This window comes from Lissotriton vulgaris, chromosome 1_1, assembly GCF_964263255.1.
Source record: "Lissotriton vulgaris chromosome 1_1, aLisVul1.2, whole genome shotgun sequence".
NCBI lineage: Eukaryota > Metazoa > Chordata > Amphibia > Caudata > Salamandridae > Lissotriton > Lissotriton vulgaris.
In genome coordinates this window covers 1,164,696,188-1,164,712,280 of record NC_141685.1, presented here as the reverse complement: position 1 = coordinate 1,164,712,280, position 16,093 = coordinate 1,164,696,188, and the positions used below count along the sequence as shown (strand labels likewise).

The following is a 16,093-nucleotide window of genomic DNA, read 5'->3' as shown; positions in this document are numbered from 1 at the left end:
TCTGCTGATTACAGTCACTGAACTTTGTATGTTATGGTTAGAAGCACAATCCATAATTCGTGCAATAGCTATGCAAACCATAACACACACACCATATTCAGTGTTCATGACCATACGCTTGTTAAAACGGACGCTATCACAAATGTTCTAAATAATCGTACAGAAGAGATTCTATATAACATTAGCCTTACTACTTTGACAGAGACCACTATGAATGTAATATCATTAACTGGTTTAATTATGTGTTAAAGTTTAAATACCTTTCCCTTTTAAGTTGTGACCCTTGACCCGGTCACTCCACTAACGCACGGCCCCCGTGTGCCCAGATTCTGCTGCCGCTGCCTGCTTGGCTCTCTTGCTGCCGCCTCTCCTTAAGGCCCCTGCTCTCCAGGCTTGCCCTCGCTCTCCAGGCTTGCCCAGGCTTTCCCCCGATCTCCAGGCTTGCCCAGGCTTGCCCTCGCTCTCCCCCGCTCCGCTTTCCCGCTCTTTCCCCCCCTCTGCTCCCCGCCACTGCTCTCCTGCGGCCCCGCCCCCCTCTCCTGTCTCCTGCTCCCCATTTGCCGCCCGGCCTCCCAGCTGCTCAACCCTCCCACTTGGCCATAAATGCCGGGGGCCAAAGGCAAGCCCGTCTACGCCCGGACCGTGCCCAGCGCCAGAACCCCTGGACCCCGCCAGAGCCAGCCAACCAGACTGAGCTACGACGCCGCCACTCTCCACGCACTCAACACTGGCCGACATCCAGCCTGCTACCAAGCCACCCCGAACGCACCCACGGAGCCTTCACCTGCCACGCCTGCTACTTCACCTGCACTCGGTCCTGCACCGCGCCAGCCAAAACAGCCGCCAACAACAACCACCTCAAGTGCATCCTGCTCAACACCTGCTCCATCCACAGGCACGCCGTCAAACTATGGGACCTCCTGGACAAAACGGCACCAGACGTCTCCTTCTTCACGGAAATCTGGATGAACGCCTCCTCAGCCCCCGGCATCGCCATTGCCATCCCGGACGGCTACAAGATCATCCGGAGGGATCGCGTCAACCAGACCGGAGGAGGCATCGCCATCGCCCACAGGAACACTATCCGCATCACGACCAACACCGACGACACCCTCGCCACCGCAGAGCACCTGCACTTCCAGATTCACACCGACCCCAAGACCACCCTCAGAGGAACCCTCATCTACAGACCCCCGGGACCACGCTCACACTTCAGCAAGGCCATCGCAGACTTCATCAGCCCGCTCGCCCTCGCCTCCCCCGACTACATCCTCCTAGGAGACCTCAACTTCCACCTGGAGAACGACCAGGACAACAACACCACCGCCCTACTAGACAACCTCGCCAACCTCGGATTCAAGAAACTGGTCAACACCCCACCCTTTACGCCGGCTACCCGCTCGACCCGGTCTTCTCCTCCAGTAACCACATCTCCTTCAGCCACACCACCGAGCTCCACTGGACCGACCACAGCTGCGTACACTTCAACTTCAGGAAAACAACCATCCACCACCACCCTCAACAAACCCCCCGAAGATGCTGGAGCAAGATCACCACCGACCAACTCACCACCTCCTTGCGTCTAAACCCTCCCACCAACACCACGGACCCCAACAAAGGAGCCTACAACCTCACACAGTGGATCACCGACTGCGCCGACACCCTTGCTCCACTGAAAAACCCTCCCAGCAACCTCAACAGCAAGAAAGCCGCGTGGTTCACCAATGATCTCAAAGACTCCAAGAAATCCTGCCGTGACCTCGAGAAAGCCTGGCGCCACAACCAGTCAACGGATAACATGACAGCCCTCAAGAACGCCACCCGCAAACACCACCAGCTGATCTGCACCACCAAAAGGTCATCCTTCAGAGAACGACTGGACAACAACACCCACAACAGCAAGGAACTCTTCAACGTCGTGAAAGAGCTCTCCAACCCCAACGCCAGCGACAATGACATCTCACCTCAAGACCTCTGCAACTCTCTGGCCACCTTTTTTCACGGTAAGATCGTCGACATACACAACAGCTTCGTCACTCAGAACACGTACCCCACCACCGAACCTACACCCCCCACCACCACCATGTGCGCCTGGACTCAGGTCAGCACTGAAGATACCACCCACACGATGAACAACATCCACTCGGGCTCCCCAGCTGATCCCTGCCCACACCACATCTTTAACAAAGCCAACTCCATCATCACACCCATACTTCGGGACATCATCAGCAACTCCTTCATATCCGCCACCTTCCCGGAGAGCTGGAAGCACGCAGAGATCAGCGCCCTCCTGAAGGAACCCACCTCAGACCCCTCAGACCTCAAGAACTTCCGCCCCATCTCGCTCCTCCCCTTCCCTGCAAAAGTCATCGAGAAAACGTCAACAAACAGCGGACAGCCTTCCTGGAAACGAACGGCTCCCTCGACCCATCGCAGTCTGGATTCCGAGCAAACCACAGCACCGAGACCACCCTCATCGCGGCCACCAACGACATCCGGACCCTGCTGGACAACGGAGAAACCGCTGCCATCATCCTGCTCGATCTTTCGGCTGCGTTCGACACGGTCTGCCACCGCACCCTGACAACCCGCTTCCGCCACTCCGGAATCCAAGGAAAGCCCTTGGAATGGATCACCTCCTTCCTCTCCGACAGAACCCAAAGAGTCCGTCTCCCGCCCTTCCTCACAGAAGCCACCAAGATCATCTGCGGCGTACCTCAAGGCTCCTCGTTCAGCCCCACCCTCTTCAACGTCTACATGAGCCCCCTCGCAGCCATCGCACGCAAGCACAACCTCAACATCATCTCCTTCGCCGACCATACCCAACTGATCCTCTCCCTCATCAACGACCCCACCTCTGCCAGAGCCAGCTTCCAGCTTCCAGGACGGAATGAAAGACATCGCAGACTGGATGAAGCTCAGCCGCCTGAAACTGAACTCAGACAAGATGGAAGTCCTCATCCTCGGCCCATCCATCACCGCCTGGGACGACTCCTGGTGGCCCCCTGCTCTGGGCCCCCCCCCCAAGCCCACGGACCACGCACGCAACCTGGGCTTCATCCTTGACTCCTCCCTCACGATGGCCAGACAAGTTAACGCCGGTACCTCCTCCTGCTTCAACACACTCCGCATGCTCCGTAAGATCTTCCGCTGGATCCCCACTGGAACCAGGAAAACGGTCACCCAGGCCCTCGTCACCAGCCGTCTGGACTATGGGAACGCCCTCTACGCTGGGACCAGCGCATCCAGAACGCCTCAGCACAACTCGTCTTGGACATCCCCCGACACAGCCACATCTCCGCACCTGCACTGGCTCCCCGTTAGCAAAAGGATCACGTTCAGACTCCTCAATCACGCACACAAGGCTCTCCACGACTTGGACCCCGAATACCTCAACAACCGCCTCACGTTCTACACACCAACCCGCCAGCTCCGCTCCATCAGCCTCGCCCTCGCCACAGTCCCACCGATCCGCAGAACCACCACCGGAGAAAGATCCTTCACCCACCCTGGTGGCCAAGACCTGGAACACCCTCCCCACCCACCTACGACTCACCCAGGGCCATCACTCCTTCAGGAAGCAACTCAAGACCTGGCTTTTCGAGCAGTAGCAGCCCCCCCCCCCCCCCACTAGCGCCTTGAGACCCTAGCGGGTGAATAGCGCGCTTTACAAATAATCTTGATTGATTGGTTGTTTTTGTTTTATATTATACATAGTGTGGGGTCATAAGCATTGAATTTGGTGTGTGGGTAATGAGGCCTAAGAAAATGCAGTAATTTAATGCGTAACTCTTATTTTTCTCCTTTAAATGTTTTGTCTACAGATTGTGTTGCACCTAACTTCTTCAGTAGCCTGATGTTGACTGAACAACATAGTGATGGTTCTTCTACGCCTGGTGAACCACAACTTTCTATGTTGCCTCATTTAGCGGACCTTGTAAGCTATAGCATACAGAAAGTTATTGGATTTGCCAAAATGGTTCCTGGATTCAGGTCAGCCTTTTTTGTAATGCCTATAATTGTTTAAATAAGAAGGGGGCACGCTTGTTAATATTTTTTTTGCTACCCTCGTAAGTTTGTATTATGTTACTTGACTCGTTAAATCTTATTCCCTGGCTCACAGTCATCGGATCTTAAACATATGTTTGTGAAATTCAGTAATATTGTGTTACTATTAAAACCGATGAACATTATATTGCATAGGTTTGTGGTGATATAGATTGAAAGTAAGACATACCAGTAAATTAGTAGTATTGCATTAGTGATCCACACAGACAAAAATATGATCTTATATTAAATTTTGCTAGTTTAAAAATGCGCAATACAATCATTTTGCCCAGAAATGAACGTCTAACAAGGAGTATATCCTTGCTAATATTTCAAGCAAAAATAGTGCGCCCTTGCCATGCAAATAACATCATTACGATGCATTATGATAAAAGTGCAATTGTGAGAAAAATGTAATGTACCTGGAGTCTATAATATGACAGAACTCATACATTGTAAATCATACATTTTTTTTTTGTGGAATAGTGCCTCTTAATTGTGCAGTCTTTTATTTTTGACTGTTCCTTTGCTGTCCATTCACATCAGTTATAAATGCATCAAATTAAAAATTGAATAGAGGGAAGCATGCCCTCTGGAAGAAGAGGGTTTATGGATTAGGAATACAAGAGGATTTGCAGTCGTTATTTAGCTTTTAACGATCTACCTTCTTACAAACATTTAAAAGTCTTCAGAATCTCAAATGGTGAGACAGAAAACTATAGCCTACCTTGGCCTAGCCAAGAACATTTGTAAACATAACTTTATCAACTTTGGTAACTTTTGGTATTCATGTCCAAAGCAAAGCCCATTTAAATAAGCGGGAGGTACCTATAGGTGGCTGATCATACCTAGTGGAAGTTATGTTGTAAGGATACCATCCTGCCTTGACCCAAGCTGGGGGCCTGAAAATACACTTCTCCTGAGGAAATACTTAAAGGATCCAATACACTAAAATGCAGGAGCAGGTTGACGCAAAATACAAGGGGTGGGGCCACAGTATGTACAAAATCATTCTGAAGACCAAAAATTGATAACATCCAAATAGAAATTGAGAGCCCGTTGATGTTTAGATTATAAAGCACTTACTTTATCCAAGTAATATTTTGGGAGAAACTTAGTAATATTGTATCCCTCATTTGTATGGACATTTGAAAGACCATGCAATAATCGTTGAAAAAATACCTCAGACAGATAGCACAACCTTTAAATTTCAAACAGGCTGGGGGCTCTAAAAAGAGGGTTTGAAGTTGAGAAGCCTGTGGAATGTTTCTTAAGAACCTAATTTGCCAATTCTTCTAAGCTCAATATATGCCAATTGAATCCTATTCCTGGTTTGGCCAAATCATTAATGATTCAGAGAATTGGGCATCCTACATCTTGGCCATAGCCAACAGGATTACAGCAGGGGCCCAAGTTCCATCTACATGGAAAGGAGCGGAGGTAATCCCTGTATAGAAGAAGGGCGATAGATCTGTACCCTCCAACTACAGGCCCATCAGCCTCATTGATTGTATTCAGAAGGTCTTCGCACGTGCACTCCTTCTGAAAATACAGGCCTGGATTATTGCCCAGAATATTCTGTCTATATATCAAGCTGGGTTTAGACAAAAACCCAATACCATCGACCAGGCATTTCGATTCCTTTTATTGACCTGGAAAACAGTGACCATTGGACAAGGAAGTCTTTTATTGAGTTAAGGTCAGCTTTCAACCAAGTCCCAAGAGAACAGCTATTGACGATTTTCAAAGAGATGGGACTTCCTTCCATGATTTTAGCCCTTGTCATCCGCCTTCATGATTCCAACTACGCAATTGTTCGCTAGGGCAATCAAGGGCAAATTACTGATCAAATTAAAGTCAAAAGGGAGGTCAGGCAAGGTTGTGTACTGGCACCTACACTTTTCATTATTCATAAACCGAGTAGTCCAGTACCTTTATGAGGTCCCCTAGATGCCCCAACTCTAGGTAGTGATAAAGTGGTCACTCTTCGGTTCGCTGACTAGACTCTAAGACCCCAGTGGACTACAATCGCTTTTAGATCGATTTAAGACCTTATTTGACTCTTGGGACCTGGAGGTCAACACTTTCAAGACAAAGTTCCTAATGCTGAACCCACAAAAGTTATGTAAAGGAGAGTTAACATTTGGTGGGGTCTCGCTGGAGAGAGTAACATTGATTATCTGGGGACCATTCTGTTTGATGACCGGTCCTGGAAGAGACAAATAGCGAAGCGCACCCTGCAACTCAGATGGATAGTGGGGCCTCTGACTAACCAGCATAGGTCCTCTCATAGCAAACCGCTAGCAGCACCTTTCCACATATATCACTGCAAGGCAATAAGTACAGTATTGTATGGAGTGGAACTGTGGGGATTTGAGAAGTTGGATGGTATGATGACAACAGAGAATACGTTTTTGAGGGTCCTAGTTTAGCCCCCGCAGAGAACCCCTCTTTACCCATTTAGGTTGGATATGGGACAGGCTACTATTGCAGAGAAGGCCAAGCTACGCCCCCTGCTATTCGGGATCTGCCTACAATCAATGTCCAAGTTGTCTCAATACACTGCTGTCCTTTATGAAGTGCAGGCCCTTAATTGTTTTAAGAAGGTCCCCTGGCTCCAAGAAGGGAAATCTTTGCTCACTACAATCGACTTAGAGGGCTTTTGGGATTCTAGGGATTGTGACCGGCTGTTCACCAAGGAACACCTAAAAATACACCATTAGCACAGAGTTTATGCAGTTCAAGCAGTTTGCCTCATACATATCTTACTTGTATGTTATCACGATGCCCCTGGATTGGAAGCTGTTCATGCAATTTAAATTTGGTTCACTTTCAGTGCACGCTCTCACAGCCTCCTGGCGCTCACCACCCACTGACTCACAATATTGCCCAGACTGTCCCTGTGCTGTTGAATCGATTGGTCATATTCTTTTTGCCTGCACTCTGTACCAATGGCCGAGAGCCAAATGGCTATCCCCCGTTTGTAAACGCTTTGGCATCCGGTTCCATTTAGAGGCCCTGCACATTTTAAAATCTGACGCTAGTCCACTAGTAGTCTGTGTAGTTGCAAAGTTTCTTGGCATTATGTGGGCAATTTGAAAGTCTGTCCTGAAACTGCAACATGAAATATTAATACTCTGGACAACGTAAAAATAAATAAAAAAGTTCAATGTATCTTGTATGGACCTTTTAAACTTTTATATATCCATTATATATCCTTTCAATGTCTAATTGTGAAAGTCGTGTTTTAGTTGATTTATTTTATAGCACTATGTCTACAACTAATCTCTTAGGGTGGACCGTGTTATCCACTACTCTCTCGAGAACAGACCCCTTTGCATTTAATGCTTCACTGTCTTGTTACTTGTACTTTTAGGGACATTTTTTAGGAATTGTGTGTCAATTTTAACTGATCATCGATGTATTTTTTGCATATATTTAATCATTTTTTAATTATTAATTGTTTGTACTTGCACTTTTATGGGCACAGACCGAAATAAAGTTTATGATGATTTGTTCCAGAGTACTTGAATATGTGTTAGCTTTGTTTGCTAGTGCCTGCTAACCCAATCGTTTTTAAACCACTATTTCAATTCAATTCAATTTCAAATCTTTATTTCGGTCACAAGACCATAAAAGATATGCACATAAATGTTACATCATTAAAACCAAGTGATAAACGCATTTTTAAGAACATAGAATTAAAAACCAGATTGGTTCAAAAATGAATTTTAAAAAAGGACAGATTCACTCAGTCGAGGGGAATGGGTTAACTCTACCTCCCCAAGCCCTTTAGCAACCTAGCACGTATAACCCACATTGCAGTTAAAAATGTTGACATTGCCAAGACAGTTACCGGGGATAAGTCAGCTTTTAAAACTATAGGCTGGTAGGAGTTGTCTAAAACCCCAGTTTTTGAGCAGCGGGACGATCCAGTACTTTCTGCTTTTTCGGGCACATAAATACTGCATGCACCTCGGTCTCCTGTGTATTGGCACATGTAGGACATGTCCCGGTACTGGATTGACTCGTCCATCCTTTGGTAAAGGACCCCAGAGGTAATGTCCCATACCTCCACTGCAAGAATAGTTTCCTTGTTGAGGGAGGCATAATATCATTTAATACACATTCCATGGTAAAAGTGTCTTTAGATTGAATAAAATGGAAAGTTAGGGATCCTTCACGGACATTGTCCAGTGCTCTGCCAAGCATATAGTCATTATAAGTTCTAGACAGCATCTTCCTCGAGATACTGATGCTGGCTCTCTCTGGATCTGCCCATAGTCCTGGGATTCCAAGGGACTCACACATGTTCTTTATGTAACTTAACCATGGTATACTGCTTACTTTCGGAGCAGCTAAAAATTCCTGGAGCTCCGCTCTGTAAGTTGTCAGCTCCTCGGTGCTCCATAGGCGGCGCCAAAAAGCCAGTGGTTTGAGGCCAAGTTCCTCGGTAATTGGCCTCACGCCTAGATCCAATCTCAGGGGCAAAAGTGGTGTACTACAGGGGAGGGATGTTAGTTGCCTTAAGAACTTATTTTCGGCAGTTAATAAGCTTTGGGATGGTACGTGGCCCCATAGCTCTCCACCATAAGTAACTGCCCCCCGAGCCTGTACTTTGTAGATTTGAATTGCTGGACCAAGTGGGCGGTAGGTAGATTTGCCAGCAATTCTTAGAATACCACCCGCCCTCTGAGTCAGTTTCATGGTCGATTTGGCTTGATGGGCCTCCCACGTCAAGTTTTAGTTAAGAGTTAGCCCCAGGTACTCGAATGTCTTTACTCTTTCTAAGCTTACTTCTCCCAGCTTTGGGTTTGGTCGGTTGGTCGGCATTGCGTTTAAAATCATGAATTTGGTTTTCTGCGGGTTGACTTCTAGTCCCCTTTCCTCGCAGAAGCTCAAAAACCCATCTAATACCTGCTGGATGCCCATAGGGGATCTGGACAGCAGCAGGGTATCATCCGCAAACATTATTGCGGGAACCCTACTGCCGCACAGTTTCAGGGCGTCGATGTTGGCAATCCTAGTCAGGTGCTCTATTACCCGTTCACGAAGAGGCAGAACAGGGTCGGTGCGAGCACGCAGCCCTGCCTCACCCCTCTTCGAATGGGGAACCTCTTAGTTAGAGTGCCGTTGTTCCCGCACCTGACTTGTGCAAAGTTGTTTTGGTGTAGTTTGATAAGGATTGCAAGAATGTCTTTTGGGACCCCCATATCCTCCATAACCTTCCACAACCTGGATCTAGGCACCAGATCGAAAGCGGCACGCAGATCCACGAAAACCGTGTACAGCGCGCCGCCCTCGATCAGCGCTGTCCTCCAGTAGATGAGGCTCAGTCTGAAGACTTGGTCGACCGTTGAGACCCCCCTCCTGAATCCCACCTGATATGGGCTCAGAGTGTTGGTTTCCTCCAGCCAGTTCTGGAGCCTATCCAACACCAGCCTCCCAAAGAGCTTTTGAGAGACATCGATTAGACTGAAGGGGTGGTAGTTGGCTGGGAGCAGTGGGGATCCCTTTTTGAATATGGGGACTACCTCTGCTCCCAGCCAAGTATCCGGTACCCTCATTCCTCCCAAAACCGCGTTAAAGATTTGCAACAAGTATGGTGCCCAAATCCCCGGCTCCTGCTTATATAGGTCGCCTGGTACCCCGTCCAGGCCAGGGGCTTTGCCCACTGACAATCCTTCAATGGCTTTCTGAACCTCTCTTATTGTGAAGGGTTCGCATTCTGTGGCAGCCTCCAGGGTATATGGATTATGGATCGAGGCTTCCTCTTCTAAAGCATATAGGGACTCAAAATGGGATTGCCACAAGCTCGGGGCGATGTTTGGCTCGATAGCTGCGGGAAGATCTTCCGAGCCATGATTTACAAATCGCCAAAATTTACGGGAATCCCTATTCCCTAGGGCACCCAAGAGTTTCTCCCAGTGGGCCTCGTCCCATTCCACCCTTGCGTTTTCCAGGAGTTTCTTATGTGACCTTCTTCTGAGTTGTATTTCCTCCCTACTATTGCCCGCCTTGATAGCTAGCAGGAGGTCGCGTTTAGACTTGCGGCACGTGGAATTGTACCAGGTCTTTTTGCTATTCCCATCACGTCTATCATTTCCCTTGTTAAAGAGGTCTGCCTCCATTAAGTTAATGAGATCTTCATGGGTTTGCCACAGTTGGGCTCTAGTTTCTTCGTTGAAGGGGCCTTCCCCGTGGGCAAATGTCTCTTCTAATGCTGGCGTGATTTTGGCATAGAGTTTTGGCAGCTTATCATCACGTGAGATCAATTTCTCCCACCTCACTCTCCTTCTGTTATTCTCGAGTGCCAGCCCTGTCTTTGGCCTTTGTTTGATCGATCCCTCAACCGAAATGCCTGGGATGGCATAATCGAGTTCTAGGGCGTTGTGGTCGCTGTCCAATCTGTCTATTATCTTAAAGTCGATGACCTGTGACCATGTAGACATTTGGACTAAAACATAATCCAATCTAGATTCACTTCCAGTTTTATTAAATGTGAATTTACTAGGGACGTCTGATTTCGTACGGCCATTACACGCCCTGAGGCCATGGTTGAGTGTAAGAGCTGTTATCTGCAGGGCGAGTGGGGTCCACGCCCTTGCGGGGGGTGCCATCGTTGCCGGCACCAGCCATCTTGAATCCTCCTCTTGGAAGGGTCCATCAAGAAGGCCAGGCAACTGCTCGAAGTGTGCATTTAAATCACCTCCCACCAAGTAGGGGAGTTCCCTGGGAATTTGGCTCAAGAACACAGAAAGTTCTTCAATTGTGCTTGATTCTCTGGATGCGGGCATGGGTCTCGAATAGACGTTTATTAGTACAAGTTTGTGGTAGTTCGGCCATTCTATCTGCACCGCCAGAATGTCATCTGAATCTACGTTTAGGACGGTAGCATTGCAGCCCAAATGGCTAGCCACCCAGGTTGCCAGGCCTCCCGAGGGTCTACTTCGTCCTCCCCACTTCGCGGGTTTCGTGAAAACTGCAAAGCCATGGCGAGTATGTTCTTCTCTTGCCCAAGTTTCTTGGAATAGGCAGATGCTTCTCGAGTTAATAAAGGAAACCCATTCCTCACATTCTAACTTGCTGGCCAGGCCCGCCACATTCCACGAAATCAGGTTCAGTGATAGGGGTCGTATTGATTCCTGTGGTTCATTTCTTACCGGGTTTGGCTTTGGGGATCCTAATGTGACCTACTCCCTCATTCCTTCCCCAACGATTTTGGCCAGGGTCTCTTCCAGCCGGCAGTTTGGATCTTGGCTAGTTCCCTGGATTTTCAGGGCAGCCCTGTGTTCCCTTTGTAGTGTGGGATCTGCCGAGTGTGGAGACCTATCCCTTTTGGAGTTTACTAGGGGCAGCTCGCTGGTCGCCGTCTCTGGTAGTCAATCAACCAAGTCGAGGTTGCTATATCTATTGAAGGTCGGAAGATAGCCAAACTGAGGTTTTGTATATGACCATGGGATTCCTCCCCGTCTTCCCCCCCAGCCACCTCCAGATCTGTTTCTCCTATTGACAAGCTCCCACCCTTCTTCCTCATCGTAGGGTCGGAGATACTCTTTTGCCATTTGCCTATTATAGTTTTCTCCTCTCGCACTTCCCCCCCACCCCCAGCCCCTTCTGCTACCAAAGCCCCAGCCCTCCTCCTCATCACACACTGGCAAATTGTTAGCGATCATGTGGCCATTATGATGATTGTCCCACCCATCTCTCCTGTTGGACCCCCACTCCTCCCTCCTCTCTTGCTGGAACCCCCATCTCTGGTTGTCTGCTACATAGGCGCTTGAAGGGTAGAAAAATGAGAGAGGTAAGGGCTGAATGGGGCTATCCTGGTCATGGGAGGACCAGCTGCATATATAAGCAGCTGTATTAGTGTCCCTGAACCTAACCAGGATGCAATCCCCTGCAATGGTTTTCTTTTGATTACCTACCCAAGTAGCTCTCCGCACCGTAAGGATTGCACCGGTTATGTTAGATGGGAGAGGTCTATATTTGGACAACCAATCGATAGCCTTGTTTTTAAGGGAGGAGGCTGCCTCTGTGGTATTGGGTTTTAACTCGGGTACCCCAGCTAGTATTATTGTGTAGGGGGCTGCCTCATGCGGAAGATTCACAGTTTTATTTGGGGGGATATTTTTTTTTGTGTTAGCTGGTGGTGGCTGATCTTTCTGCGGTAGGCTAGGAGTAGTAGGATTGTTGGTCTTGGAGTGTGTGTTTGGAATGGGGGGGCGATTGGTAAAGATTGACAATTGTTAGGCGCGGCAGTATTTTTCCCGTTCGGTTGTTGGGGAGTTTTGTTTTGAGTAGTTTTGTGTTTGGCATTTTGTGTGGAGCCTATAGCTTTCTCCTTCAGTGTCGTTACTAGCTGAGAGGTCTTGTCAGCTAGTGATTCCAGCCCCCCTGTATTACCCTTCCTTTCTGGTTTTATTGAATCAGCCAGCTGAACCGTGGATTTTTCTATGTTGATCAGCCTAGCTTCGATTTTTATTAAGCGAGCTTCTAGCAGACTTAGGAGGGACCTAATAAGTGCGCCTATATCCGCCAGTGTGAAATCCTCACTAGAGGGATCCAACATGGAGTTATTAGACAAGGGTGCTGGATCCAGTACTACTCTTTCGGTGGGTGGAGCCTCATCTCCTTCCACCGGCAAGACACTCAAGTTGTTTTCACCCCTCGCAGGAATTTTTCTTGCAGTGATGGACTTAGGGGTTTTTGGTTTCTTCTCCCCCTTGGTGGCCCCACCTCTCTCTCTTTTTGGGATAGCACCTTCCTTTGCCCCACTTGTACGGTCGAGGATATTCTCACTTAAGATATCCGATACTGTATCTTGAGGGGGGTTAGAGATGACAATATGTGGTGTCTGTGTATTAGGAAGGGTCAATAAGCTCATATCATCAAGATCAGAGTTAGTGGGAGACTGGTTTGCCCCTGTCACCCCCACGGTATGCTCCGGTGTTTTGGCTAGGGCAAGCGGACCCATTGAGGACCTCCGCACCCAGTCAATTTCCTGGGAGATCCGTCGTTCAAGTACTTCGATATCTTCTATCAGGAGTGCGCCGCCCTTTATGAAATAATTATCGATTGTACCTTGGGCTGCTCCTGCCGCATCCATAGATAATTTGCTTCTAGTTTGCCGCATAGACATTCCCAGGTTCAGGAAATCCAATAATCTACTCTGGCAAGTCGGGTGTCCTTGGCCGGACAGGAGGGGTGGCCCGTCCTCCCTCGTCCTCGAACGGCCTCAAACGGCCCGCTCTTTGCCCGGTCTTCGCCCGCGCTTCCGTCCGTGCGCGTCCCGCGTCCGCGTCAGGGGGCTGGGCTAAATAGAAGGAGGGGGCGGGAAGAGGCACCAGGTGCGCGTGACGTCCGGCGCAAGCACCTCTGGTCCTCGCAGTCCCGCTCCCGATGTCAAGGGCGTAGTCTTTTCCCAGCAGCAACACCCAGCTAAGTAGATAGCCGAGCACACGGGCTCCCAGGCTACAAGTCACGTTTCCACCAAGAAATGGCAGGTCAAGTCAGAGCAGGGCATGGCAATCTCTGAAATCCGTATTAGTTCACGACTGCGAGCGGCTCCCGCAAAGCGGGGGCCGCGAGTCGTTATGAAGCCTGCAGGGAGGAGGGGGCGGGAAGAGGCACCAGGTGCGTGCGATGTCCGGCGCAAGCACCTCTGGTCCTCGCAGTTCCGCTCCCGATGTCAAGGGCGTAGTCTTTTCCCAGCAGCAACACCCAGCTAAGTAGATAGCCGAGCACACGGGCTCCCAGGCTACAAGTCATGTTTCCACCAAGAAATGGCAGGTAAAGTCAGAGCAGGGCAGGGCAATCTCTGAAATCCGTATTAGTTCACGACTGCGAGCGGCACCCCTATTTAAAATTTTGCAGCTATATTTCTATTTTTCTATTTCAGGATTTGGTGAAGCGCAACAGCTACCCCGGCAAAGGGGTGTTCCGGCGCTAAGAACAGACGTGCAAACTGAGGATCGAGGGAGAGGGGGAGAGGGGGAAACTAGGGAGCGGGGAAGAGGTGAGTCTTAATTGCTCTGCGGAAGGCAGGGAGGGAGTCAATGGAACGAATGCTAAGGGGGAGATCGTTCCACAGTGTGGCGGCAAGAACACTAAAGGAGCGGCCTCCAGTTCGGCAGAGTCGAATCCTTGGGATTGTCAAGAGGAGTTGGTTGGCAGAACGTAAGGCACGGCCAGGAACGTAAGGTTGGGCAAGGCTGCGAAGCAGAGGGGGATTTCCTTGTTTCACGATCTTAAAGATCGTGACTAAGGCCTTGAATTTGATTCGGCGATCCACGGGCAGCCAGTGGAGCTTACGGATGGTAGCTCTGGCTGAACATCTGCGTGGGAGGCCAACCAGCGTTCTGGCTGCCGCATTTTGTATGCGTTGGAACCTAGCGGTTTCCGCTTTATTAGCTCCCAAAAGGAGGACGTTAGCGTAGTCCAGGCGCGATAGAATGGTGGCCTGGACGATAAGCTGGCGGGCCTTGGAATCGAAAAGCCCAAGTATGGGCCTGAGGTTCCTTAAAAGGCCTATACAGGTAGCGGCCACCTTTTTTGTGTGGGACTGGAAGCTAAGGTTGGCATCGACCCAAACTCCAAGATTTTTGACACAGTTTTTGGGGAGTGGAGTGGCGCCTAGGGATGACGGCCACCAGTGCTCGTTCCAAAGGCTGGTGTTACGGCCTAGGAGGAGCACCTCGGTTTTCCCGGCGTTGAGTTGGAGGTAGTTGTCCGTCATCCATCGGGCCACAGCAGTCATACCTTCTTTAAAGTTGGATGCCACGAGGGACGGGCTTTCCGATAGGGTGACAACCAGCTGGGTATCGTCCGCGTACGAGACAAGCGTGAGCCCCCACTCTCTAGCCACGTCCGTGAGTGGCTGGACGTATAGATTAAAGAGGGAGGGGCTCAACGCTGAACCCTGGGGGACACCTTGAGCGATGGGGTGAGGTTTAGAAAGATAAGGAGGAGCCGACACCTTGAAGGATCTATCCTTAAGAAAGGATCGGAACCATGCAAGTGCAAGGCCAGTCACACCGGTCATCTCCAGACGATTCAGAAGGATGTCATGGGATACCGTGTCAAAGGCCGCGCTGAGATCCAGAAGAATCAGCGCAGCACTATGACCGGAATCCAAAATCATCCGGAGATGCTCCGTAGTGGCCAGTAGGGCAGACTCCGTACTATGGCCTGCACGGAAGCCATTTTGGGAGGGGTCTAGAATTCCATGACTTTCCACATGCTTCGACAGAATGTTATTAACATGGGTTTCGGCAATTTTGGACATCCAGGGGAGAAGGGATATGGGACGAAAATTTTCTGGCTTGGTGGGGTCGAGGGTAGGTTTTTTAATTATCGGTTAAATATCCATCAAAGTGTGATTTAGACTGGGTTAGCTTCTGAGCTGTGTGACAGATACATCAATACATTTAATTCAGGGCTGAAGTAGTGGCCATTTCAGTTGAGTGTGTCAGCCCTCCCACCTTTTTCAATAAATGAGAACCTGTGGGAAAATAAAGCCAGAATTGTGCTAGGTGACTTTCAATCCACCATGATAATTATATACTAGTTACATGTACAGCTGTGTAGTAACAGGGTCATGTTGTGTTGCCCTCGCAGTGAGGTAACCAGAAGAATACCTCCAATGCAGATTGTGAGTTGGCCTGGTATATGCTTTACACTAGTTAAAGTGGGCACATTGCACCAGTCCAAACGACCCTTATGATGTATGAGGTCAAAGATAACCTTAGAAAGCTGTCCTAGTGGTAGCTGTGGAGAGCAGCCTTCAGGCTTAATCTTGAAGGAATGTAAAGCAGCTTGTTTTACCAGAATATCAACCCCTATTTTGACTAAATGAACAGTAGTTATATAAAAATATATATTTATTAATATAACACTCTTCTATCCTCTACACAAGGATAGAACACAAAGCACACAATACGAGATCAAGAGGACAGTTGTAAGTAGCACAATGCACAGTGGGCTCCAGGGGGAGACCAAATCATATACTAAAATAGTGGTATACCAGTCACGACTGAGATCAAGA

The 16,093-nt window shown here is 49.0% G+C and overlaps 1 protein-coding gene across 2 annotated transcripts in view; it reads left to right on the top strand.

Annotated features, from left to right (window-relative positions):
* VDR (vitamin D receptor) overlaps positions 1-16,093 on the top strand; it is a 1,262,566-nt gene that overhangs the window by 708,394 nt on the left and 538,079 nt on the right. For both annotated transcript variants that reach the window (XR_015309792.1, XM_086964248.1), the window contains exon 6: positions 3,825-3,993. Coding sequence is in view for 1 of the 2 variants with exons in the window: in XM_086964248.1 (XP_086820374.1) it covers positions 3,825-3,993 (169 nt within the window). In the remaining variant the exon portion in view is untranslated. The remainder of the gene's footprint in view (positions 1-3,824; positions 3,994-16,093) is intronic.